At 40.4% G+C, this 27,665-nt stretch overlaps 1 protein-coding gene across 1 annotated transcript; it reads right to left on the bottom strand.

The window, feature by feature from the left end:
* Nucleotides 1-10,613: 10,613 nt before the first annotated feature.
* On the bottom strand, nucleotides 10,614-12,262 carry LOC147421345 (uncharacterized). The gene has a single exon (XM_086504698.1). The coding sequence runs from the start codon at nucleotides 12,141-12,143 to the stop codon at nucleotides 10,692-10,694; it is 1,452 nt and encodes a 483-aa protein (XP_086360824.1). The 5' UTR covers nucleotides 12,144-12,262; the 3' UTR covers nucleotides 10,614-10,691.
* Nucleotides 12,263-27,665: the final 15,403 nt, after the last annotated feature.

Raw genomic sequence — 27,665 nt, 5'->3', positions numbered from 1 at the left:
TTTCTTGATATGCTTATGCCAGAGCTTGATGCAGATTCAGGACAGATGGATACTCTTGGTACATATGTGATATGTGGTGGGCACGAGGAGTCACTCCAGAGCTCGGAGTCAGAGTGCCATGGTCTCTATGATAGGGGACATGATTGCCATGAGTTGAGTTCTGAGTTGGAGGTGGCAGAGGTTGCCAGGGTTGCATCAACATTCGGTGTCCTCATGTACGAGATTCTGATCTCGAGGCCCGACATAGCAGCTGCAGTGGGAGCATTTGTAGCAGGGTTGATTAGTTGTTCGATGACTGATCTTGGCATAGAGCATAGGGGAGGTTTGCAGGTATTGGACCGATACTTGCAGGAGTGCATGAGCTCTTGTAGACTCTTTGCAGAGCTTGGATCTAGCTCTGTGTGGCTTCCGCAGCAGGATGTTTGTCTATCAGTAGAGCCGGATGCACTAGCTCATCGAGAGTCAGTGGGCATAGGTTGAGAGAATATCTCACCTTCTATTAGTTGTACACTAGTAGATCTTGCTTAAAGGCACATTGGCCTTTAAGTGGGAGGTTGTTGGAGTTAAGGCCTATGTGCCTTGACCGGTCGCCCAGGTCATGGGCGCCCGCCCACTGTTACCCTATACTTATAGTGAGTATACTGTATAGGGGGAGCTGCCACTTCACAGTCTCCCCACCCACATTGTGTGTCGTGTCTCCTTCTCTCTCTCTCTCTCTCACTCTCTGTCTGTGGTGCTCCCCGATCCCCTTCAGGTCCTAATTATCCTAGCATAAGCTGATCCATCATCCATCACCTTTGTTTCCATAAGAGTAGTAGTGATGCATGGTTTCCAAATGATAAGAGGATATGTAGCCATCTCTTGTACAAAGAAGTTTTGGTTAACTTTCACATCTTCTATTTTTCACTCTTTCGAACCACAATAATTGGCTTTATGGCACTCTCAATAATGCTTGTGGATTGATTTGTCTTGACTATCATCTTGTATCTTCATTTTTGTTGATTAGCTAGCAGTGAAATTGCATCTTCAACCTCATTCCATTGTCAAGAAATGCGGAGTGCGGCTAGGAAAGCGCCGAGCCTCTAGCTGTGAGAGTTCACAGAAAAATCAAGCAAGGCGTAGATGATTTGAAGCCAAAAATACACTAAAAAGGAACAAAACTCTATCCATGAAAGCTTCTCTTTGAAAAAGAACTAAGATCAACTCAAAACTCTTGCGTGTGTGATGATTTGGTGTAGCCTCACTGCCAATTACACAAATGCAATGCTCTTTCGCCCTGATAAAAACCCTACACAAACGCTTCAATTCTCCATCGTATCCATTTCATGGAAGATTTAGAACTTCATTATTCATTCCCAAGTAGTTATTTGAAGAGGGGAAACTCTCATTGGTGGCCTCACTGCCTCGAATACAAGGTTGAAACAGCACTGGACTGCACTAGCATAACTTATTTGCAGGCTTTGTATCGCTTCACATAGGAGCTTGTAGTGCTCATATTGATGTTCTAAAATGCTCCCTTACTTCTCATAGTCACGGAAACGTGAGTGATGTGGAATTTTGAGCCATTTTTGACCAATTTTGGGTCTTTTTTTTACCATTTTATGATCACTTTTAGCCCAAAAAATGCCCCTTTTTGCCCGTAAGAAGCCCAAACGAGCTAGGAAAAATCCCTAAAATTGTGGAAAAATCCCATTGGGATTAAATTTTATCTTGAATCTCCTTTTACCACTTGCCAAGCACTCTGGATGCATCTCTTCCACCCACGCATGAAACCTAATATTTTTGGCCGAGATCGCCCGCATTGACCTTTCTAGGCAAAACGAGCGTGCCACTTCGATACACTTGACATTTGTACATTTATAAAGCAAAATAGGGATATATTTATGTGAAAAATCATGCCATAGTGCCATTTCAAGGGCCTCGCTGTCCCTGCAAGGTATATACACAACTGCAACCGTGGCATCTATTTTCGCATATATCACACTATGTACATAATAGCATTTGGTCCCACATAGCAAAAGTATTGAGAGTGAGGTAGATAATTTAGTTCCACACCTCATTTAAGTCAACATACATATCGACTTCATCATCACTTGCAGCAAAGTCCAGTGCATCATCATCTCTTTCTTCATCCTAATCCATAACATGTTCATCAGAGCCTTCATTTTGACTTTCTTGTGAAACAAAGGGATCTGTATCGCCTCTTCTTTTGAACAATTTAATTCTTTTCCCTACTATGGGAATCTTTATTTCTATACCATCCAACTCATGCAAGGTATAAGCTGCATTCCCATGTACATGCTTAACCACATAAGGGCCAAACCAACTCTTTGAAAGCTTTCTTATCACTAAATGTTGTTTATCAAGACTACTGTCATACACCAACACCCAATCACCTTCCTCAATAGCTCTAGGTCTGAACTTGTGTTTTTTTATCAAATCTGTCCTTATTATTCACCCTTGCATCTCTTAGTTGTGCTACTACAATCTCAATATCTTGAGGCCTTTTTTCTAATTGTTGTATGCACAAAGCAAGAAGGTCTTCCCTACTCATTCCATCTTCCCAAGGCAATACATTCAATGTGGAAATTACATCCTCAATTGGCATTATAGGTTTCTGACCATACATCAACTCAAAAGGCATAATAACCAGTAACTGAGCTATGAGTTGTACGATCAGCCCATAAAGCATAAGGCAATAACCTAGGCCACTCTCCCATTTTACCTTTGCAAGACTTAGCCAAAGCTTTAATGATAGGAGGATGCCCACGTTCTGATTTACCATTCCCTTCAGGATTGTATGCAGTAGTGACAGCGAGTTTAATGCCCAATCTAGAGAAAAAATCCCTTGCTTTGTCAGCATCCAACTCACCTCTATCCGTTGTTATTTTTCCAACACAGCCATAACGGCTAATTACATCATCCAAGAGGAATTCACATATCCCTTCTGTGCTTTTTGTTCTTAGAGCACGACCTTCAACCTGATTAGTTAAGTCTTCTCGTGCAAGCACTATGTATCTCATTTGCCATAAACCCAATGGCATTGTAACCAAATCTACTACCCACTTGTAGTGCATGGCCAATGGGTAAGTAGGGTGCAACCCATCACGATGACGTACATTTGACTACATTTGACAGGTTTCACAAGACTCCACAAAGTGAGATACATCTTTATACATACCTTTCCACCAATACCTCTCTTTCATTTTAGTAAAGGTGGCCCATACACCTCTATGTCCAGCATAAAGACTCTCATGAAACTTTTCATAAGCTCATTTTGAGCATCCTTATCATTCACAACTCTCAACGGAATCCCATTTCTTTGTTTTGGATGTTTACACAAGTATCCATCTTTCAAAAAGTATCCATAGGCTTTTCTGTGTATTCTTTTGAACTCTTGATTTGTCCACCCTTCTTGCCTTGTCAAAGTGCTCAAATAGCATCCAATGAGTACCCAGTCACCTTGATATAGTTCCTCTGTAAACGACTCAAGTGCATTTGATAGGAAAACATGATCACCCTTTGCATAAGAGCTACAATAAAACCTTATGCCTACATCATCACCCTCAATAACCATTTCTTCTTCATTTTCATACCTTGCTCTCGAAAGCATATCCACAACTGGATTATCTTTCCTTGCAATATGCTTAAATTTTGGATTTAAGGACCTTATGTAGGCAATCCATCTCAACATAGCAATGTCTGGAGTTAAGCAGCTTGTGATCATTCCAAGAAGAGGTAGACAATCAGTCTCCACTATTACATTTGCACCTATCAAATACTCTTTATTACATTTCAGGGCTGTAACTGCTCCCCATAGTTCCCTTTTCACTTGTGGATAATTGCATTGACAAGCACTTAGGACTTTTGCTCCAAATCTCACTACATATCGCTTACCATCTTCATCATCTTGGCCAATCGCCCATCCAATTCCTGTGGGGCTAGTATCTACTGTCACAATCACATGTCTTCCACAATCATAGTTTACTTTCCTCAAATTTGGTGACATAAGCAACAAATTCTTTAATTTCCTCATGGCATGTGTATGCATTTCTTCCCATTGAAACTTTTGGTCCTTTCTCAAAAGTTGATACAAAGGCTCTGCTACATGTGCATAATGCGGAATCCAGCAGATAACATAAAACATGCATGCACCCAAGAACCTTCAAACCTCAGTGACATTTATGCATTTCTCTTTCATTCATTGAATTACATCAATCTTTGCAAGACAAGGCCATCTACCATATGGCCCACACATATGTCCTACAATAAGAACTTCATTCACACCAAACACTGATTTTTGCCCAGACAAGGTAAGGTTCACTTCCTCCAACCTTGACAACACCTTATCACAATCATTGATATGGTTTTCCACATACTTGCGGCACCCCCTCAAATCCAGAGCCACATTTATATCACCTACATCACATCTTTTGATTGGCACATCATCAAGGAAAGGCATGGTAGTTTGAGGTATGAAGTCACGTAGGACTTTGTTCATACCATTCATCATATGTGCAACTAAATTAGTTGCTCCCTGAGGTAAGGTGCACATCCTTACCAGGCCCAAAGGTGTCCTCATGGTAGTCACGTCCCTACTTTCCATTACTAGTTGGAACTGATCATACTCTGAGTACAAATCTCCCATAGAATATATTGCCCTTCCTGCAAATGCCTCTTCAAATTCATCTACAACTGGCCCTGTACCCACATTTCTAATTGTCACCTTATTTACAGGTTGCATATCCTGAACAAAGCGTAAAGAACCATTTTTCTTTGGAACTGTGAACCACCTGTTTGAATATGGAGCATAAGAAGGCTCCAAAATATCCATCTTGATCTTTTGATTAAGCAGCTCAATGAGTTTAGTAAATGAGCCTTTGGAACTGGAATAGGCCTCAAGTTCCAAGGTTTATGAGGGATAGTGAAGATCACCATAGGAGCAACAATGGATGGATCAACACATCCTATCTCATGGGCCTCAAATGCAAAAGCCTTTCCATGTTTGGCAAGCATTTCTTCAAAGCATACTCTTTCAACATCTGTCAAACTGTCCTTGCAACCAATCTTTAACTCCTTCAAAGTATCATGTGTAAACATATGTCCAATCTTGCTCGGCTCACAAAGACTAGGTTGCAAAGCAACTTGATCCATCTTATCCGTACAGTCTTTTGGTAGAGGTAACTGCCACTAGTTTCACTTTCTTTGCCACGGACTTGTACTTGGTCTCCACTCGTATATCAACACCTTGAGCATTTTTGAAATCCTCAATGACTTTATACATTTCTATTGAGTAAACTTTCACAACCTTACTTTCCATACGCAAATTGCAATCCGCTAAAGACTCCAAATCTTGCATAGTATCCACAAAAAAACACTCATCAAATACTCCTGTAATGCACTCATCATTTTCTAGCAAATCATTCATCTTCAAACCTCTTTGTACACTATTTACATGTTGTCATTCACCCCGCTTTAAGTCCTCACACTTTGTAAAAGCAATAGATCCATAATCTGTTAATCCTACAAAACCTGTAGAAAATGTTTCCTTTGCATATACATCATGCGAGAACTTTTCTCTTCTTGTACCACTGCAATCCCGCTCTACAATGGTACATTGCCAAAACCCCTCATATCCCTGTAGTCCTTTAATTATTTGTTTGTCTTTGGCAAGGGTTGCTCTCTAAGACTTTTACGGTTCCTTTCATGGTCCACACAAACAGTAAGGAATTGTACTGCACGCTTCCCATCCCTGCTCCTTATCCTAGCATAAGCTGACCCATCGTCCATTACCTTGGTTTCCATGCGAGTAGCAGTGATGTATGGCTGCCCAAGGATAAGAGGGTATGTAGACATCTCCTGTATAAAGAAATTATGGTAATCTTTCACATCCCCTATAGTCACCTTTACATTTGGACAAGCTCCGTACAACTCTCCTGATGAGTTGTTTACTGCACGGATCATCCATCCATGATTTATATCAATTGGCCATTTTCCCTTTTGATATAAACTCTTTGACATAAGATTAATTTCTGACTCATGATCTATCACTGCAATGTATGGATGCTCTAAGTCTCCCACTTTCACTAGGGTCTCAGTAGTTGCTCTTGCCCAATGACTCTTCAAGTAGTAACTCTTGTGATCAGTGGTCTCGAATTCATCTTCGTCATCCAAGAAGTGAACCTGTTTTACTCCTCCCCTAGACTTGTAGCATCCAACAATAGTTTGATCACCTTGCTCACCATAGGCCTATACTCCTTGTGTATTTAAAGTCTCTTCTTCACCCTGTACATGGATAGATTCAGTAAGATACTATCGCTTCCTCTTGATGATATCAATTATCTCTTCATGGAACTCCCTTTTTGCTATTCTAAGGACCTCACCCAACGTAAATTCCACCTTACTGTTCAAAATCATCTCTTCCAAAACCTTTTTGAGGTCTGTTGCCGCCTCTATGTCAGATTGGATCTTGTAGGCCGGACCCTTTGCTTTGGCTTTTGTTGCATCCTTCTTACTTTCTTTAGAGGCTTCTTGCATAGGCACTTTGGGGACAGGCATCTGTTGATGGGAAGGTGATCTAGAAGGCATTGTGTCATTTTTGCCCCCACTCCTCGTCGCCCGTTTTGAAGGCCCTTCATTCCCATTCTCACGCCTACGTTTCTCTTCGACAACGGCCTCATTGGCTTGACATTTGACAATGTATGCATGCACTGACAAAGAGTCAATAGGGTTGTTCCAACCTGTTTCTAGCCGAATGCAGTCTCCAGCTTCATGTAAAACCTCTTTAGCCATTTTACCTTTCACATCAGACTCTACTTCTCCAATCCCATTAGATGCTTCTTCTCCAACCTTGACTCCTTTCTTCTTAATAGGTTCCACCTTCAACCCATAGGCGGCTGTCTCAACCATTGATATGGCATGGCTAGTAGCCATGCCCTCGACTAGCTTCTTCATTTCACCTTTGCGAAAGTTTGTACCCAAGAGCTTACCTATTTCACTTAATAAGTGAATTTTGCCATCTTTAAAGAAAACAAGCTCCTTTCTCAAATCATCTTTGAAATTACTTTCACAATCCCTCCTTCTGTGGTCAATACTATCACACCATATGCATCTACTCACAAAACCTTCTCTACTTTGAGGTCCTTGCACTGTAGATTGACCTGATGGTTGCCCCTTCTCTTCTAGCCTTGTAAGCTTTAACTTCAATTCTTGCATTCGCTTCACAATATCATCGAGGATGGATTTGTCACTCTTTGGAACCACAATCACAGGCTTCATGGGACTCTCGGGAACACTTGGGCCTTGACTAGGGTTGATAATCATCTTGTCTCTTCGTCGTTGTCGCTTGGCTAGCAGTGAGATTGCATCTTCGACCTCATTCCAATCAGTCTTTAACCCATGTTCCGCATCCTTATCCTCAAGCAGTAACTCTAACTTCTCTTGAATCTCTTTGCCTGTAGCTTGCAAAAAAAAGCTATGTCTTCTCTGATTTTAGGGTAGCCTTCTCAGTCCTTGAAAGTTGATCATAGCGACGTTCAAATTCCCTTAGCAATTCGGTAGGTGAAAATCCCTCTTTTGGTCGAACTACCCACTCTACTAAAGTCCTCTTTGTCACCCTTTCAGAGTCTTCCATGAAATACTCTTCTTACAAGTTTAATTTGAATGCTTCCCAAGTTGCCCCATGCTCATTTCTAATTCCCCTTACATGCTCTCTGATCTTGGGAACCACAACTAGTTCAAAACTTTGCACCATCTCTGCTTCGGGCAGTCGATGAAGCTCCATCTCCTTTACATATCCATAAAGATACTTTGTTACATCTTTACCTTTAAATTGGTCCATTTTCTTCACCATAGATTGAAGCGCTTTAGTTGAGGAAAGCTCCCACCTTTTTGCAGCTTGCTGTTGCTGCATAAACACCGCAAAAGCTTGAAACATTTGCATTGTGACAGGATCAAACCGAACCCCATGTTGCTCTTGTTGCTCCATATCTTTAAACCTTTGTTTTGAGAACTTCAATGAATCTATTGAACCCTCACCCTAGCGTACTTCCGGTTCACCAAACTTATGTCAAGAAGTGTGGAGTGCGGCTAGGAAAGTGTCGGGCCTATGACTGTGAGAGTTCGCAACAAAATCAAGCAAGGTGTAGATAATTTGAAGCCAAAAACACACTAAAAAATAACAAAACTCCAGCCATGAAAGCTTCTCTTTGAAAAAGAACTAAGATCAACCCAATACTCTTGTGTATCCATTTCATGAAAGCTTCAGAACTTCATTATTCATTACCAAGTAGTTATTTGAAGAGGGGAAACTCTCATTGGTGGCCTCACAACCTCGAATACAGGGTTGGAACAGCACGGGACTGCACTAGCATACCTTAGGTGTAGGCTTTGTATCCCTTCACAGAGGAGCTTGTAGTGCTCAAATTGATGTTCTAAAATGCTCCCTTACTTCTCATAGTCACGACACCGGGAGTGATGTGGCATTTTGAGCCATTTTTTACCAATTTTGGGTCATTTTTTATCACTTTTAGCCCAAAAATGCCCTTTTCTTGCATGTAAAAAGCCCAATGAGCTGGGAAAAATCCCTAAAATTGTGGAAAAATCCCATTGGGCTTAAAGTTCATCTTGAACCTCCTTTTACCACTTGCCAAGCACTCTGGATGCATCTCTTCTGCCTGCGTATGAAACCTGCTATTTTTGGCCGAGATCGCCTGCATTGAACTTTCTAGGCAAAATGAGCGTGCCACTTCGATACATTTGACATTTGTACATTGCCATAGTGCCACGTCGAGGGCCTCGCTATCCCCGCAAGGTATATACAGAGCTTCAACAACTGGGCTGCAACCGTGGCATCTATTTTTGCATATATCACACTATGTGCATAATAGCATTTGGTCCCACATAGCAAAAGCATTGAGAGTGAGGTAGATAATTTAGTTTCACATTATGCACATGCCACGGCACGACACCGTTCGGACTTTAAGCCATGTTCACTATCCTTATCCTGAAGTAGTAACTCCAACTTCTCTTGAATCTCTTTTCCTACAGCTTGCAAAAAGAGCTATGTCTTCTGTGAGTTTAGGGTAGCCCTTTCACTCCTTGATATTTGATCATAGCACCATTCAAATTTCCTTAGAAGTTTGGTAGGTGAAATCTCTCTTTTGGTCAAACCCCACTCTAAAAAGGTTCTCTTTTTCACCCTTTTAAAGTGCTCCATGGAATACTCTTCCTTCAAGGCTAGTTTGAATGCTTTCCAAGTTCCTCCATGCTAAATTCCTTGTATATGCTCTTTAATCTCAAGAACCATAGCTAGCTCAAAACTTTGTACCATCTCTTCTTCGGTCATTCGATGCAACTCCATATCCTTTTTATACCCGCAAAGATACTTTGTTAAAACTTTACCATAAAATTGTTCCATTTTCCTCACCACCAATTGAAGGGCTTTGGTTGACAAAATCTTCCTTCTCTCAATAGCTTGTTGCTACTGCATAAACACCTCAAAGGCTTAAAACATTTACGTTGTGACCTGATCAAATTGCACCCTCTATTGCTCTTGTTGCTTCATAGCTTAGAATCTTTTATTTGAGACCTTCAAAGAAGCTTTGGAAACCTCATCCTATCCAACTTCACGTCGGGCTCACCAAAAATGTGTCAAGGAGTGCGCAAGGCGGCTAGGAAAGCGTCGGGCCTCTATCTATGAGAGGTTGTAGCAAAATGAAGTGAGTCACAATAGATTTGAAGCAACAGAGACACTAAAAATGAACAAAAATCTAGCCATGAAAGCTTACTCTAAAAAAGAACTAAGATCAAGTCAAAAATCTTGTGTGTGTGATGATTAATTGGTGCAGCCTCACTCCTAATTGCAGAAGTACAATGTCTGTTTACCCTATCAAAAATCATTTCTACCTTCTTCAATTTTTCATCGAGGCCATTTCATGCAAGCTTCAACACTCCAATAGACAAGCACACATACCTTTCCAAAGAGAGAAAACCCTAACTGGGTCATACACACGCACGAACACAAGGTCGAAATAGTGCATGACTACACTAGCACACCATGGAAGAAGGTTGTGTATCCCTTCACACGTAAGCTTAAAGAGTTCATATTCACCTTCAAAAGAGCTCCCTAACTCCTAATAGTCACATCATCATGAGTGATGCGGCCTTTTGAGTCATTTTTTACCATTTTTAGTCAAAAAAAATATTTTTTTGCCAATGAGAAGCGCATACAAGCTGGAAAAATCCTTAAAGTGTGAAATGAGTGTGGCATTTGATCCATGCACTTGACATATGCACATTTTTGTACCAAATTGAGCATGTTTTTATGTGCTAAAACATGCCATAGTACCACGTTCAAAATCTCCTCGCGTCGGTAAGATATGTACACGACTATAGTCATGACAATCGTTCTCACACATATAACATTAGATAATTAATTGCGTTTAGTCCCACATAACAAAAAGAATAAAATTTGAGACGAACATTTTGATTTCACATCATAAACGCGGAACAACACGACCACGAAGCCACTCTCCAAGCAATGAAACTAATCTTCCCCCCCCCCCCCCCCCCCCCCCCCCCCCCCCAACACACACACACACACAAACAAAAATAAAATAAAATAAAATGCATTACGCTCACTCACGACTAATCATACGCCAAGACTACAATACATGGATCATGGAGATCCCTCAGTTTTTGAAATAAGCCAAGATTGTATAGATGGTTTGCATGATTGCAAGAATGAGGAGGAAGGCCCCAGCAACCACAGAAACCACAAGCCATGGTTTCTTCCTCCAATACTCCTCCAGGAAATTTTCCTTCCACACTTTCCATCTGCTCTTCAAGGCCGGGCCTAGCTTGGCCATGACTGCGCGTAGCTCGGCTATGACAGCCTTGTGTGGCTCGGTGTAGGGCGACTGATCGGCATGAGGAGCAGACAGGCGAAGTTTCTTCCATATGGAAGCTATTTCCTCATGCCTCCCGAGCTGGTTATTGCATATAATGCCGGCGTCCGTGAGGATGCGGACGTCCTCGGCGGTATCAATGAGGGAGTGCATCAGGTGAACATATGAGGCGACGGGGTGGTCGGCCGAGCGCGTGGCCTCGTAAGCAAGAAGATTGTGAAGCGCACGAACTGTGGTGCTACTCAATGTGATCTTTGGCAGCCAAAGTACCCATTCTGCGGGATCAAAGTAGATGACGTCGTCGGCAGTAGCCTGAAACTTCACTCCGCATCGTACGAGTCTCGAGGCCTGAGACAGGGAGGGCTCTCCATCACTAATAATGGCGCTGCACCATTCAGGTATGGGACGGTAACAATATAAAAGATGATACAGAAAGGAAAGCTTGTGTGCAGGGGGCCGAGGTTGGCACCCTGGAGGTGCGAGACGCTCATATAAATGATTATACAGAAAGGAAAGAAGTGAATGTCTTCTCCTGTCTGTGTCTGCCAAGGCAGGCAAGGGTTTGTCGAAGGTCCAATCTGTAAAGGGGTTTGCCTTGCTACAGTACCAGCGGATGATATCCTCGACGTTATGGACCCCCGAAAAGACATCTGCAGCTTGGCCGCCCCCGTCTTTGATGAATTTCAATGCAAGCCCCAGCACAAAGACAGGAATCTGATTTTCTAGCAGGATGGCATCGTCGACAGCAGCGTCAGCCACATGAGGCGGAGAGAAAAGCTGAGCCAAATGCCGCATTTCCAGCGCTCGGCGTTTTCTGCCAGCCACGATGGTGATGGCATCCTGGGCCAGAAGGGAAAAATCTAGATGCTGGCTACTGTCGCCCACAGCATACAGAGCCGAAATCTGGATGTTATCCCTCTTTATGAGTTCAGCAAGATTAAGGAGTTGTCCCTGCTCACCAAGCAGGGAGTTTGCTGTCATCTTTTTGATGTAATCCCCATCAGGCGAATCATAATCACGCCGGTAGGGGCCGAAGCAGAAAAGGGTACGGGTGTAGGCGTCTGCGTTTGCCTTCCGTTGATTCGTAGGCACCTTATGATATAAGGGAAAGCCGTCTTCAGTTACTTTCTGACTAGCAGCAGCCACGGCCTCCACATGATCTTCAGAAACTTTCTGTCTAGCAACAGCCTCCTCATTATCTAACTCTAATTGTGTCTGATTAGGTCTGTCACCCATCTTTGCAGCAGAATGGACTCAGGTTTTCCTACGTTGGACTTCCGCAAGTCCTGACAACAAGAGAAGAGAGGGAGCCTGTTGGTGGGTCGTAATTTATTAGTCTTGCAATCACTAGGACATTCTAAAGAGGGAGAGTCAACAAGCATAAGAAATGTCTGTGTGTGTGTGAGAGATTTAGAGAGAGAGAGAGAGAGAGAGAGAGAGAGAGGGCGCTTATGAAAAAGCAAAGAAAATTTTCTTGATTTTCTCAATCTCAAGATTTAACATTAAAGAGTACCTATACATGTGCATGCGAAAAAGAATGCACTCTTTCTTCCAAAATAAGTTATACAACCATGCAAATGTACTCTTTCTATCTACACCACCACCACCACCACCACCACCACCACCACACACACACACACACACACACACACACACACACACACACACACACACACCCCCCCCCCCCCCCCCCCCCCCCCCCCAAACACCCAAAAAAAAAAAAAAACCAAAATACAAAAAACCCTTCAAAACACACACACACATAGATACTTTCAAAATACTCTTTTGTACTTTTTTCTTCCAAAAGGAAAAATCTTTACTTGCAAAATAAGATATGTTTCTAATGCAAGTGTACTCTTTCTCACTTTTTTCTTCCAGAATAAGATATGCAAGTGTTCTCTCTCTCTCTCTCTCTCTCTCTCTCTCTCTCTCACACACACACACACACACACACACACACACACACACACACACAAGAGGGGCCACCTTTTGAAGTAGGAGATTAAGAAGGATAAAGACACGAAAGTGGACTTTAAGTGGTTCTCGTAGGGGACACATATACTTTACTTGTTTGTGCCCTTGTTCGACAAAACACGAGGAGGAGCCCACCACAATTTTTTTAGGTTTTCTTGCCAACTTGCCATCGTCCACATTGTGGTGAATTCTCTCCCCTCCACCACATGCGGGCCAATGATGCTCCGCTCTTGAAACTGCTTCTTATTTTGAAGTGATCTGCTACATTCCCTCCTTGCACCAAGTTCAAAGGTGTAGGGAATGGTCCATCAGTGACCATTCCTTGTAATCACTGTGACCACATGGCTTCTAGCCAAGAGCCGAGAGCCATGGCAGAAGCAATGATTACGAGGGAATGGTCACTGACGGACCATTCCCGACCGTCAAGTGTCAGGGAGAAAGGGGCCTACAGTGAAAACTGAGCGCACAGATCAGAGGAGACTAGGGTTCACATGGAGGTCTATGAAGCACACAAACTTCGACTGTGCTGAGTTAGTTGAGTTTCATTACATTGCTGATTGGGGAGGCCTTGATTGTTCGATATCATGCAAATTTTGCATATTGATTTGGGAAGCATCTAATGATTGCAGTGTGGATTATGGTTGAAAGTGGACACTAGATAGATAGGCTAGGATCAACAGCCCTTGACCGTTGACCTTGATGGCCAGGCAATGCAACAAATTAGTTGGGGTCCTGTCTTTCTTCACCTTGCAACTTTTTAGGTCTCCTACAACTATCTATGCTTGCTACTATAATGATTCTTCAATGGCCATGCTTGTGCACAAGGTGCCATTTGGCTACAACCAACAAAAAAAGCTTGATAACAACTCGAGCAACATGTGCATGTGTCATCTCTATCTCTCTTTTCTTTTCTTTCAATACAAGATATTTAAGTGTAGTCCCTCTCTCTCTCTCTCTCTCTCTCCAAAAAAAAAAAGGGCCACGTTTTAAAGGGGAGATTAAACACATAAACAAAGGAAAGTGGTACTTTGTTCTTTCTTTAAAAACAAGATATGCTAGTGTACTCTTCTTTTCCCAATATAAGGCAGGAGAGTTAAGGTGAGTTTATGATTTTGTGTAAGCCAACAAAAACTTCGTCAGCCTTCTACTACATCACTTGTTTGGTCTACATAAGGCATCTTGAGAGAAATTGTCATCGATTAGACAAAGGTGAGTTTGACAACCTCACCTACCGATAGGTCTATCCCACTTTGTTAATTTTTGAGGAAAGTGAAATTGTTATAAAAAAAAGTATAGAAGAAAGATTCAAAAAACATGCAAGTATGTCTCTCTATTCTTTTACGAGGTGCTTATTAAGGAGTAGGGGTAGGTAAACCCCAATCCCACTTTTTTTTACTTTCTAAAAGAAAACTTTAGTGTTGTGTTGGGTTAGAGAAACTTTCATCGTTTGGGGTGTGCATGATGGAGACTTACCTTTCATTTCATACCCTATGTGTCTTTACTTTTCTTGCATTCTATTGTTTTAGAATGCTAAAGTGAAGCTTCACCTTGCATTATTTTAAAGTAAATTTTACACACACTTTTTTTTTTTTTTTTGCATTCTATTGTTTTAGAATGTTAAAGTGAAGCTTCATCTTGCATAATTTTAATAAATTCTATACACACACATATATTAATTAGTTTTTTTAATTTCATTTTTTATTTCACAATTTTACATGGCTTTACATTTCTTGCATTTTATAGCTTGATTCCTATGAGTGTTAACATTCGGGAAAGTCTCTTATTAAATGGTTGCTTGTCGAGTTTCTCTTTACAAATTTTTTTTTGGAAATACTAGCAAAATTTTTATGATTTGTAGAATTTTTGGACGACTTTCTCACATATTTCATCGGTTTTTCTTCCGTTTATCATGGTTTGCAGCTAGCTAGTCTCGCATTTCAATCGGCTCAAGACTAAGCTGGGGCAATCCTTTCCCAAACACTTATTCCAGTTTAATTCAACCTATTGTTTCACTTTCTTATTGTTTTTGAAAGTCGTCGTGACCATTTCACTTGTTTAGTCTTCTTCACGAACATAAAAGATCAAGTAACAACAAATCAAGGACTAATTTATCACATTAAGCAGCTATCAATGAGAAGATTTCATTTTGACAAAGGTCCATCTAATTTGTACCTAAAAGAGACCCCGAAGGTATAGTATTGTTTAACAGTGTAGCTACTAGTCCAATTGTTTAAAAGCACATAGAAAGATACACAGACACTTAGACTTGATATACATCATTAGAATGATGTCTTTGAAACGAGAGATAGAAAAACTATGCTCAAGCCACTATCTAACCTACACTGAGGTTGCAAAGGTCACTTAGTGAGAATTCAGTTGTTTGCTTGATCGGAACATGGTTCAGTAGGAGGTTCAATGAAACCAAGAGTAACATTTTGATTTTGCACATTGTTGTCCATTTGTAACCATCTTATGTTACCAGTTCCTATCCAATCATAGTGTCATGTAGACTCCATTTAGAATGCACATGAGCATGCTAAACGAGTTATCACAACAAAGATGTACCTAAAAGAGTACCACTTTCCATGAAAGTAACTTGTTGACATAACTCATCAGCCAAGTTTAAGTCCTTGACTTGCTCTGAAATTTCATCAATAAACAACCCCACTATAACTAGTATTCAAGGTTGAGAACCTGACTTATACATGAAGAGACCAAACCTAGTCGTCGCAAACATGCTTTAACTTAAGGTAAGCAAATTACTCCAAGTAGAGCCGCAATAAATTCTTACAAATTGGATTGCTTGGTGATAATGTACGCACTTTGCATATCCTTTAGCACAAAATTACACTTTGTGATTTGCCTATCCCCTTGGATAAATGATAGTATTGAGGTGTTTTTCCCCAACGGTTTACAGACAATCTTCCTAGAGGACTACTAAACGGGAATCATAATATCATACAACATTGTCGAGGAATCAACAATGTCCTACATAACCAACGTGGTTATTTTTTGAAAGATCCACAAGTCCCCAAATCGAGCCATGACCTCTATTGGTGATTGGTAGATCCAAAGATAATCTCATAGAGATACTGCATATAGAGTGAAAAATGCTTCATAAGCAATTAATGTGATGAATATGCATGCCGCTCCAAATAAGCCTTTGCTAAACACTAGGGCCCATAACACCTAGTGTGCATGCATTTAGCAAAAAACAGATCTGAACTTGTATATTCATGACCATCCTTGCCAATATGGATGGCAAAAGTCATGCTCCTAGCACACATTGAAAAGGAATGTAAATAGTTTGAAAAAGAAACTAAATATTTTTTGTTGCAATCATTTGCAAGCCATGATGAAACGTTTGAACCATAATAGAAGGTGAAACATTAATCACGTATAGGTATAAACAATGAAATTGTTACATAAACAGCACATAGCCTTGTTGTATACCTAAACAACCATCCGTTAATGTTGTTTAGTAACACTTGTAACCTTAATAAGTAGTTTTAAGTACCCGACTTTCTGGCCACTGAAATTGTTCCTGATATGATGTGTAGAAAATGGTCTAGAAAATGGATTCGACCAGCACTGAGGGACATCATCGCGACACATAATTGAAGTAGCAGCGCCAGTGTTAGTCCGAGAGACTCATATTCTCCACATGTGGAATATGTCTCAGGTAGGGATGTCTGAAAAAAAGAACATCCTGCAAGTACAAGATGTACTTGGATGTGGAGGTAACTGTAAACACGCATGCGACGTGCGTGAGAGAGACCCTCATTATCCATGCTCCACACTGGCTAAATTGAACTCCTTGAGCTCATCGACCATGTTGTATGCCATGTGACAACATGTGCCAGACAGAACCCTACCATGTAGTTATGTAACTGTTTCAACAAGAATAATACCTATCGTGGTATCTTGATGAACAGTGAAGGGAGAAAGTGACAACACTGTCTCAAAATGCTATGCTCTTACATGACCTTGTCATGTGGCTAAAGAGCGATCTGAATGAAAACCTGCTAGGTAAAACCCTAGATTGAAGCCTGTAACCCTGGGCGTTGCCTTGGCAATCTAGACCCTTTGGTTAGAATCTACGTAGTCAAACCCCTTGGTAAGATCCTTTATAGAAACTGCTCAACTAGGAGGTAACGATAACCAACATAGTCGACCATGTACAAAAATGATTGGAATCAACTTGAAAAGTTGAATTTGTCCACTACCCTATGGTAGATTGTAGACTTCTTTCCTTGAAAGTATAACTGGAATAGATCAAACTATGATCCTCAATGCCTATGGGGTGATTTAGTAATCACCCGCTGGGTCTTACCCCAAAACTGTGCTTCCATAGACACTCTAGTGCTATAGAGAGAATAAGAGACCACAGAAGTGAGATGTCTAGCTTGTATGAGCAACCATGTTGTCTCAATTTTTATTTTTATTTTCTGCCTCTAGACTCCATGGTATACATCAGCTAATGTGAGTTTAAGAGTATCAGAAACTCAACTCAATTTTGGCACTTAAAAACATGTAGTGCTAACAGAACACCCAAAACATCTGTAATGGCAAGACTCTTGCTTGGCCATTAACATCAATGGGGACTGGGGACTCCACTAGGTAGATCTGTTCAAGCTGGAGAAAAATCACCCAGGAAATGCCAACATTTGGGACCTACCCTAGGTTTGACAATGGCTCTTAGCCTTTGTGGCTCATAGCCCTTATGCCAATAACAAATTAGTGTTCAATCAACGAACCGATGAATACTAATTTGGGTGGCATCTTGATCACTTTCTAGTTAAGAGTTAAAGCACCTTGGCTCAAGCTGACTGATGAGCAAAATATGTATTAAAAGCTTCTTAGAAAGGTTTCATTATTCTTTGAGAGAAATAAGAAAGAGAGCATGCTCGGCTGAGGAACTTTCCTTAAGTTGCTAAAGTGTGTACCCAATCCTAACAAGCCTTCTTATTGAGCCTCTCAAGCTCAACAAGAAGAGATCATGAGGCAAGTACAGGAATTGGTAGACAAAGGGATGGTGAGGCCTATCTCCTCTCCCTTTTGTTCTCCAGACCTTTTAGTGCAAAACAAAGATGGTACATACCGTATGTGTGTGGACTATCGAGCACTAAACCATATCACTATCAAAAACAGATTTCATGTGCCTCAAGTAGAAGGTTTGTTTGATAAACTACAAGGCTCTAACTACTTCAGTAAGATTGACCTTAAAAGTGGCTATCATCAAATAAGGATAGTGGATGAAGATATCCTAAAGACTGCGTTTTGCACAACGTTTGGTCTTTATGAATATTTAGTCATGCCTTTTGGCTTGAATAATGCACCAGCTACGTTCAATTATCTAATGGAGAAAATATTTAGACCTTACTCCAAATTCACTAGAGTGTTCTTTGATAATATCATCATCTACTCCAAGTCTTTGGAGGAACATAAGAAACATCTCCAAGTGATTTTTCAAGCATTGAGGGAGAACAAGCTTTTTCTTAACCAAAAGAAAAGAGAAATTTTCCTTCAAGAGATTCAATACCTAGGTCATATTATCTCTCAAGATGATACCCGTATGGATCCATCAAAGTTAGAGGTAATAAAAGCATGGACTAATCAAGGAATCTACATGAGCTAAGAAGATTTATTGGTATGTGCGCATACTATAGATGCTTCATAGCAAAATTCTCTCAAATAGCAGGACCACTACATGACTTAACTAAGAAGAACGTTAAGTATGTATGGACTGCTAAGGAGAAAAATGCTTTTGATAAGCTCAAAGAAAAGGTTACCTCTCAACCAATCCTCATGCTTCCCGATCTCTCAAAGCCATTTGAGGTCCAATGTGATGCTTGTGATGATTGCCTTGGAGAAGTTTTGCTTCAAGAAGGACATGCCATAGCATATGAGAGCCGAAGGATCAATACCGATGAACGAGTCTTGGGCATTTACGAGAAAGAGATTTATTTGTTCTACATGCCCTAGACACATGGAAACACTATCTATTAGGGACTCCATTTGTTCTATGAACCTACCACCAAAGTCTCAAGCATTTCATGATGCAAACCAAGCTTTCTGACAAACAAATGAGGTGGGATAATTTTCTTTCGTAGTTTAATTTCCATATTGCTCACATTGTTGCTAAGCACAATCAAGTTGCCGATTCACTTTCACGATGACCAAAAGTTAATGCGGTCACCAGTGTCTATAGCTACTTACAATGATCTATCTTCTATGATAGACGAGTATGCTACTGACCCTGACTTTAGAGACATAATGTCATCCCTTGCTTTGGGGAAGAAAGAGGAACCATTCACCTTGCAGGATGGTTATCTTCTCCACGACAAAAGGCTATCAGTGTTATCCAATCCCTTATTGAGAAAATAATGTATGAATCCCATGCTCCTCCCTATGCGGGGCATAGAGATATCAACCTACTCTTTGAGGAGTAGAGACATATTTCTATTGTCCTAGCATGAAAGTGGACATACAAGAGTATGTTTCCAAATGTGTAGTATGCGAAAAGACCAAGTATGATAGAGGGAAGCAACCTGGATTACTCCAGCCATTGCCTATCTCAAATTCACCATGGGAGAGTATATCCATGGATTTCATCTTTGGATTGCACAAGCCTATCCATGGGAATACGGGAATATGGACAATAGTCAACATGTTTAGCAAGCAAGCACACTTTATTCCTATCAAAAAGACTATTAAGATACACCAAATGGAAACTCTCTTCATATCTCAGATTTTCAAACACCATGGATTACCAACATCCATCGTGTTAGGTAGAGATCCTAGAATGACCGATAACTTTTGGAAAGGTCTCTTTGAAAATCTAGGAACAAGATTGAATTTCTCTTTGGCCTATCACCCACAAACGGATGGCCAAAGTGAGATATCCAATCTTACGATACTCGATCTACTCAAGACTTATGTTATCAAAGTAGATCAATGCTCACAATGGGAAAAGTACTTACCTCTTGTAGAGTATGCTTACAATAATACTGGACATACTTCTACGGGAAAATCACCTTTTGAGATCATTGAGGGAAGACCTAAAAGTCCCTTGCTACTCAAAGTACATGGGAAGATCTTCGTTGCCAATGAGTATAGCCATGACCTACAAGAATCTTTTCAAATGATTAAGGAGGCTATATCCATCTCTCAGCAAAGGCAAAAAGTTGTTGCTAACAAGCACAAAAGGGCCTTAACATTCAAAGAAAATGATTGGGTCTTACTAAGGCTCGATTAAGGAAAATTACGGGCAAAAATCCTATGGGCCATCAAAAGTATTACGCCAAGCTAGAAAAAAGATACTATGGTCCTTTCCAAATCTTGAAGCCTATCAATGAGACGGCTTACCAACTCAAGTTTCCCAACCATTGGCTAATACACAATGATTTTTATGTGATCCTACTCAAGCCCTACAAAGGAGATCCACCAAGTGAACCACTTATTGAAGACCCTCCTGAATTTAAAGACCAAGAAGAGGTGCTACAACCCGAAGCTATTCTTCGGCATGAAGACAAGGTACTACAACAGGGTAAGATTATTTGATGGTATCTTATTAAGTTCAAAAATTATCCTTTTGAAGATGCTAGATGGATGCAAGGAATACAGCTTAAGGATAGTATGAACCTTGTCAACTGCACTAGAGTAAGCAAATGTACAAATTTCTTTTAAATGACCCATGTTTTTGTCTTATAGGACTAGTTCTCTTTTTTTAATTGTGCACGAATTTAAATAGTATGCATTCTTAGAATCATGTTTGTGATGACGACGTCTCTCAAACAGCAAGTAGAATTTGTCACTCTATTTTGGGAGAATGAAATGGACTAATGAGTAGACATGCTTGTGGCAGCTATGTCTACCAAGCACCAAATGGATTGGTCATCCATCTTGGAAAGATGTTGTAGGGTAAAAAGAGATCCTCTACCCGCTAAGTAAGATTGAATAATGACTAAGGATTTATCTCTTCTACCTCATAGTTGAGGAGGACTATGATTTCAAGAGAGAGGCAATGTCATAAAATCTAATATCTAACCAACCCAAATGATTTTCTCATATTAAACTGATCATTAAATGTGGAGAATATACGGGAACAAGGGTTCGGATATAGACATGTGCTTATAGATCTACCTCAACATGGGGCCAATGATAATGTGGTCCAAATGAGAGATGGTATATCAAAGAGCAAGGCTAACCAATGGAGCATAAAGACCTTACGGTTAGCTTCATTGAAGACCTCCAATAGCTAAGTGTTAAAAGTCCTTTTACCTTAATTAAGCTAGGGTTGTGCTTGAGGTGGGAAACTGGCTCAAGCTTAAGGTGCTTGACATGCTTGTCGTGCTTGATGAATGAGATGCTTGTCATGCTTGAGATGCTAGGGTTGTACTTGAGGTGGGAGCCCAGCCCAAGCTTGAGGTGCTTAAGGGCCAAGACGGTGGTGGGAGCTAGGCCTAAGCTTGAGGGGCTTGAGGTGTCAAAAAATCAATCATCAATCGCTACAAGGAGGGGGTGAGCCCTACAAGAGGGGGGATGAGAGAGAACACCCACACAAAGCAGGCTTGGTACAAAGAAAGCAAAAGGGACACTTTTCAAGTTCCTCCTCATGTTGCCCTCATGGTGTGCCTAAAGCCTATTGGTTGGCCACCCAAGGGGTACAATGATAATTGAGTGGATTTAATTATATGTTTTATCATTTATCAAGCCCTCTCTCTCAAAGGGGAAAGGGGAACGCTTGTCCCAAGGCTACCCTTGTTGCTTGGTATGACTCTTGCTTGTGATTGGCTAGGCATGGAGGGGTCCAATGAGCTTCAAGCATGAGCTACAAGGGGGGGTCAACCAAAGCAAGTAGGGGGCCTACTAAGGGGGTATACTCTCCCACACACACTCATGCACACTCTCATTGTGTGAAGTGCAAAGTGCAAGAGCTCCCTCTCCTTCTCCAAGCAAGTAGAGAGGTTGAGAGTTTACACCAACACTCTTGGCTATGGAATGAAAATCCAACCAAGAACCATGCTTCAATGCTTAAGCTTTCCATCTTCTCCATCTTCATTACTATGCTATTATGTATGCTAGCAAGAAGAGTGATGATAAGTGAGGAGCTAGTTCTTTCTCCTATGAACCATGCTTCAATGCTTAAGCTTGCCATCTTCTCCATCTTCATTACTATGCTATTATGTATGCTAGCAAGAAGAATGATGATAATGAGGAGCTAGTTATTTCTCCTATGAAATGTTTCTTCTTCCTCTTCCCTACCCTCATTATCTGCTAGCTTTACACAAAGTTTATGCTATGCTCATGATGCATGAAGATTTCCATCTTCATTGCATCACCGAGGTCACAAGGAACACAAAGATTGTATTGTAACAAGTCTCTCTCAATGGGAGAAATCATAATACAAATGCCTATTGGAGGGGGGACCAACTCCACATAAATACGGTCCTCAACTGTTGTCATGTTCTCTAAAATCTCTCCCTTGCAAAAGTATTGTCCGTGCCAAGTTAACTAAGTACTATTTTTATGTTGCTATCTTCAATTATGATCACCCGCTATGCTCACAAAGTAATTTCTCAAAAGTACTCTCATTAATTTTTGCTACTCTCAAGTTAATAGGCCAATTCCATTACGGTCTCGATTAGTTAGCTATGACTAAGGTTTAAAACACTCACTCTAGCACTAGCTAAGTTAGGAAGATTATGTAAATGCAAGATTCCCAATATGTGTCTTTTGGCTTTGATTAGCTAACTAACTTTCACGACTCAACACAAAAGCTTGAATTTTTCTTTTAAAACTCAATAGAAGTCTTTTTCATGTCATTTTTCTTTCTTTTGCTTTTTCTCTTTTTCATTTTTCTTTTTTCCTACATTGATTCAAAATCATTTGACATGTGTGCTTATATTTTAAGCGCATGGATTTTTCCTTCTCAAAGAAAAGCGCTCACACTGGGAACTTCTAGGGCTCTAGTAACATAGGCAATACATGTAAGTGAAGTATCAAAGCAAGCCAAGATTTCTCTTACAGCTGAAGGTTTTACATTTGTGGCACTTTTGTTTTTTTGATCCCATTTCCTTTGTATTCTCACTAGTGTTCTTCTTATTTAAGTGAGCAAGCCTCTCTATGCCTAAAACACTCCTAAGGTCTCAACATGCAAATAATTTTACTAACTAGGATTAGCGGTCAAGTAAATGAGTTAACCTAAAGTCACGGCCTCCTGACCTCAAGGCTCTTCTATATGACTAAACTCCAAGTCAATTAACTAAAACAAAGACAAATTTATACATTTATAATGGCAGATAAAAAAAATAATTAAATGCACTCAATCAAACACCATGAAAAACCACAATCAGCAAGTATAAATATGCACAAACATTAATCATGGAAAGTAGTACACCTAGAAGTATGTGATGTGTCTCCTTGATAGCTGTAAAATTACTCATGTAATGTTGCAGCTCTATCTATCCATGCCACGTGAAAGCTAAAGTCCATCTATGCTGCAAAAGCATAAGCAAAACACTACCACCTAGAAGGTGTGTCCACATAGAAATGAGATTTTTGTTACCTAAATGCAAATAAGAAAAAATATTATACTAAGGTCTCATACATGGATGCCTAGAGGGAGAAAACCCAATGGGAAAAAAATTCCTCTAGTATACGTGCATGTGTCTAGTGCACCATGGTCTATCTGCACAAGTCAAGGTCTATTGCAACTAGGAGAGATAAGAGAACTCTCTCCAAACAATAAAACATGTAATCTCCTAGCTCTATGTCTAATGGTCATCGACTGGCTAGAACTAGCTCCAAATGGATAGTAAAATTTGTAGGATAGCTAATGGGTCTAGGGATTACATCAACCTATGAATGTGTGGTCAATGAAATCTGGGGGTCGGGATCCCTCAATGGTAACTCCGGCCTAGCTCTAAGTCAATGGCATGGTCATTGGAAATCTCAGGTGAGCTATGGCTATTGTCAACATGTTGTGTGATATGTGGTCGGCTCTTTGGTAGCCAAATCTTCAATGTCCGCAATGTCTCACTGAAAGTAGATTGAGCTCTCCTCATCTGTGGTTGTGAATGTATAGCTCGTATTGGCACTTGTCATGGAGTAGGCCTCTCTATAGGTCCTAAACATGGTCTAAATCTCTGTAGCATGGGTGTGGTCAAAGAAAATATAGGAGATCTCTGAGGATGTGCTATGGTATGTGATTTGGGGAACCAAATCTATCTATGTCCTTTATAAAATCCACGTGCCTCTAGTGATTGTCTAGATGTGAGCCAACCCTGGGATAACCCATAATGTGTACTATAGCTCTCAATCCAAATGAGTGTATCATCACTAGCTAATGGTCTAGTTTGTGTCATCATGTGAGGCACGTAAACGTGTCTAGCTGCCTTACAATAAGCTCTCTATGGAAATCTATAGGCCTGATACTGGTGTACTTGTCATCGCGTCAATATGGGAATTCCTCTCCTTAATCTCAATCACTCTAGACCTCAAGTGATCGATTGTGCTTTGAGGCAGAATGCTACAAACGGGAGCGCGGAAAGACCTGCAAAATACTCTAAATAGCACATAGCAAGCCATAAATCAACAAAAATGTATACCTTGAACATCCACGAACTCGTAATCGAAGCTATACGCGAACAACGAGAGACGTAGAGCAAAAGAGAGAGAAAGAACACGCGCAGGCGCACCTCCTAGAAGGGAGTGCTACACTGGCACGCGAGAGAGAAGAGAGGAGAGGTGAGAAGAAGAACGCACACACTAGGTGCAATCTCCCCCCGTGCAAGAGTGACCATTTCCCTCTTGCACGTATTTCATTTATAGATTTCTTGAATGGTCAAATTGGTTACAAACTGGCCGACCGGTCATAAATGGCTAGAGCTCATAAAGAGCACTTGAATAATAAAATGTACATAAAATATGTTATCCTTTTGCAATAGCCTAGCTCCGTCAAGCCTTTTCCACCAATCCGGCTGCAATAAATAATAAGATATTGATTCCATAACATACCTCTCCGTTGGAAAGCAACTGTCCTCAGTTGCGAAGATAAAAAATCTGCAAACAGTACTTGTCAAAAACAATGATTAGAAATCTGTATCAAATAGTAAAAGAAAAACCCATAAAATTAGACAATGTTGCTTATGCCTGCCGTCATCCACATACTACCTATTCTAGTGTCCCATACCACTAGAATAAGTAGTATATGTCATACCCTGATGAATCTGGATATCATTGGTCACACTCATCGTTCAATAATCAATTCTCATCAATCTCAAGTCCAATTCCATAAATACTGTCGTGACAGAAAAGCATCATATACCGATTCCAAATCCAATTTCAATTCCAAATTCAAAAATTTTCTATACTCAGGTAACAAAATCATACCCATTACAGTGGTGGCCAGCCACTGCAGCATGATTTTGTGATTGGTGTTGCCTCATCCGGCGAGTCTACACCAATAAAGTGTGCTGTCTAAATCGGCGAATCTGCACTAATGCTGCCTAAATCGGCGGATCTGCATTGGATATTCTTTAAAAATAATAAATCTGAAGTTCATCAATGTGCTGCCTAAATCAACGGGTCAGCACCAAGATGAGTATTTACACACTGCCTAAATCGGTGAATCTGTGTGTATGTGACCAATGGACTAGGCTAGGCATAAAAAGTGAAAAATAAATGACCTATTTGATATGAAATTGGAATAGACTGGAATGTGAAAGCATGTATCAAATCTTACCGATCATTGCACACCAACTGAGCTCATGTAAGTAGTGATATGACAAGGCATCTTAGTAAGAGTCCAATCAAAGAAAGTAGAACCCATGACATTAGAAACAATGGATTTTGCAACATAATGTAAACAATTAAGGAAGTTTTGTCGTCTTAAAGCATCTGAAAAAACTTTCTTGCGTGCTGCAAAGGTTCTTGGGTATTTGTAGGGGTGTGAGAATATCTGCAAAAGACTTGGTTAAAAGAAATAAAATATAATAAACATTAATTTATCAAACCACTATTAACTAGAGGATGCATGCATAAGGAGATGTGGTGAAGAGTGGGGGAAGTTGGAGGGTTGAAGATAAGGAGAGAGATGGAATAAGCACTTGTGGTGAATTATATAATTTTACTTTTAGGTCTAAAGATACGTAGCGAGATTTTACTTATCAGGGAGAATTGTAATGATGTTGCAGGAGGGGTATTACTAGAATGCATAAAGGAGTGTCATACCTGGATTTTGATATGAGAACATTGTATTTAGATTTATCTGCAAAAATGTTCTAAAAACAAAGCGCTAAAAACAAGTGCTTGTTAAATTGAAGAAGGCATTAATAATTGCATATCAGATGCATTAACATTTGAAACGCCATGAAGGAAAAATTTGATGCAAAGTTTGTTTGTCAAGAAAAGAGAATGAAAGTAGACAACTGGAAGTACAAATGAGTAGGTAAGAGAGGTGCTATCTAAATTGAGAGGGTGGATTGCAAGATTAGGATGACCAGTGGATATTGATCGTCGGAGAAAGGGAGGCCACACTCAATGTATGAATGTTAGGATAGGGAAAAAGCAAGTCTCCTAAAGTAGTTGACCTCAAATTCGTGGGGAGAGGTAAATATTCTATAGTAAACATAGTCTCTTGCGAAGGAGTATTGAAAACATTGGCAGGAATGTGATACATAAGCAAATAAATGGAACTATATCAAGTAATATTTAACAAAAATTGCACTACCATTATACCATAAGATGGAACAAAATAGAGCAATCAATCTGAAAATCGAATTCTATTACATCACTATTTGTGTAGTACGCCATTAATTATGTATTATAAGATTATACTGAGTTGTAGTCTGGATAGCAGTCACTTTAAGGGTTGATAACTAGTAGTGGAATATGTAGTTAGAGTTCTCATATGGTCATGCTTGTAATACCTAGGCCTGATATAGCTTGATCATGCAGAAAATATTGAAGGTTAGTGAAAATACATCTCAATGATAGATACCTAACATGTCTCAGATGCGATGGGACCGTAGTACGTGAGCACCTCACACGACACCAAAACCGTAAAAGAATTTTGACTATCAAAGCTATATCCATTGCTTTACAAAAATTTGAAACATGAAGAACATAATCGTTGAGTTTCCTTTGAGGGAACCTAATAACTTAAGCCTTAGCAAAAGTTCGTTGTATTGTTGCATGGTTTTGACAATGATTTGGACATCAACTGGGGACAATCGAATACAGAAGTAGGGTCTGCTCCTTGGGTGAAGTATTCATATCAATCGTGATCCAAAAGATAAGGGGGAGAGAGAGGAGAGATAGAAATGAATTGAAGTGTTATATTAACCTTAACCAGCGTCAAAAGGCCATATTTATCTATGAGACCAAGTCCGTGTGGTCGCTGGAAATTTTTGTTAATGTTCGCTGCAATAAGTATCACCAGCTGGAACCCTTCCTTTAACAAGGCTGCAAACGGTACAAGAGACAAAGAGAGAGACTCCTAGCATGTGAAAGCCCTATTTATGATCTCTCGATGTGTGTCTATCCGAGTTCTTTACTCGCGTCTCGCAAGCTTGTGTGCAATAGTACACAGAGGCCGCGAGTCCTCAACTAGAGCACCGAGTCACGTAGGGAAGCACTGTGAAAGAGGGCAAAGGGAGCTTGCAGGTGGTGAAGTTGAGGGACGTGGGTGGACAAGTAAGTAGAGAATGAACATGAAGCGTTGTAGCTGCTGAGTTACTGAGCTTATTGCCATATTGTATGGGGGTCAATGCGATTGGC

The sequence above is a fragment of the Adiantum capillus-veneris genome, chromosome 28 (assembly GCF_014529385.1).
Source record: "Adiantum capillus-veneris isolate H3 chromosome 28, ASM1452938v2, whole genome shotgun sequence".
Lineage (NCBI taxonomy): Eukaryota > Viridiplantae > Streptophyta > Polypodiopsida > Polypodiales > Pteridaceae > Adiantum > Adiantum capillus-veneris.
Note: the sequence above shows the minus strand (reverse complement) of the source record. Positions and strands in the feature narration are given on the sequence as shown.

Bases quoted from the DNA above. Each gene is read 5' to 3' on its own strand.
- LOC147421345 (XM_086504698.1), bottom strand. From the start codon at position 12,143: ATGGGTGACAGACCTAATCAGACACAATTAGAGTTAGATAATGAGGAG.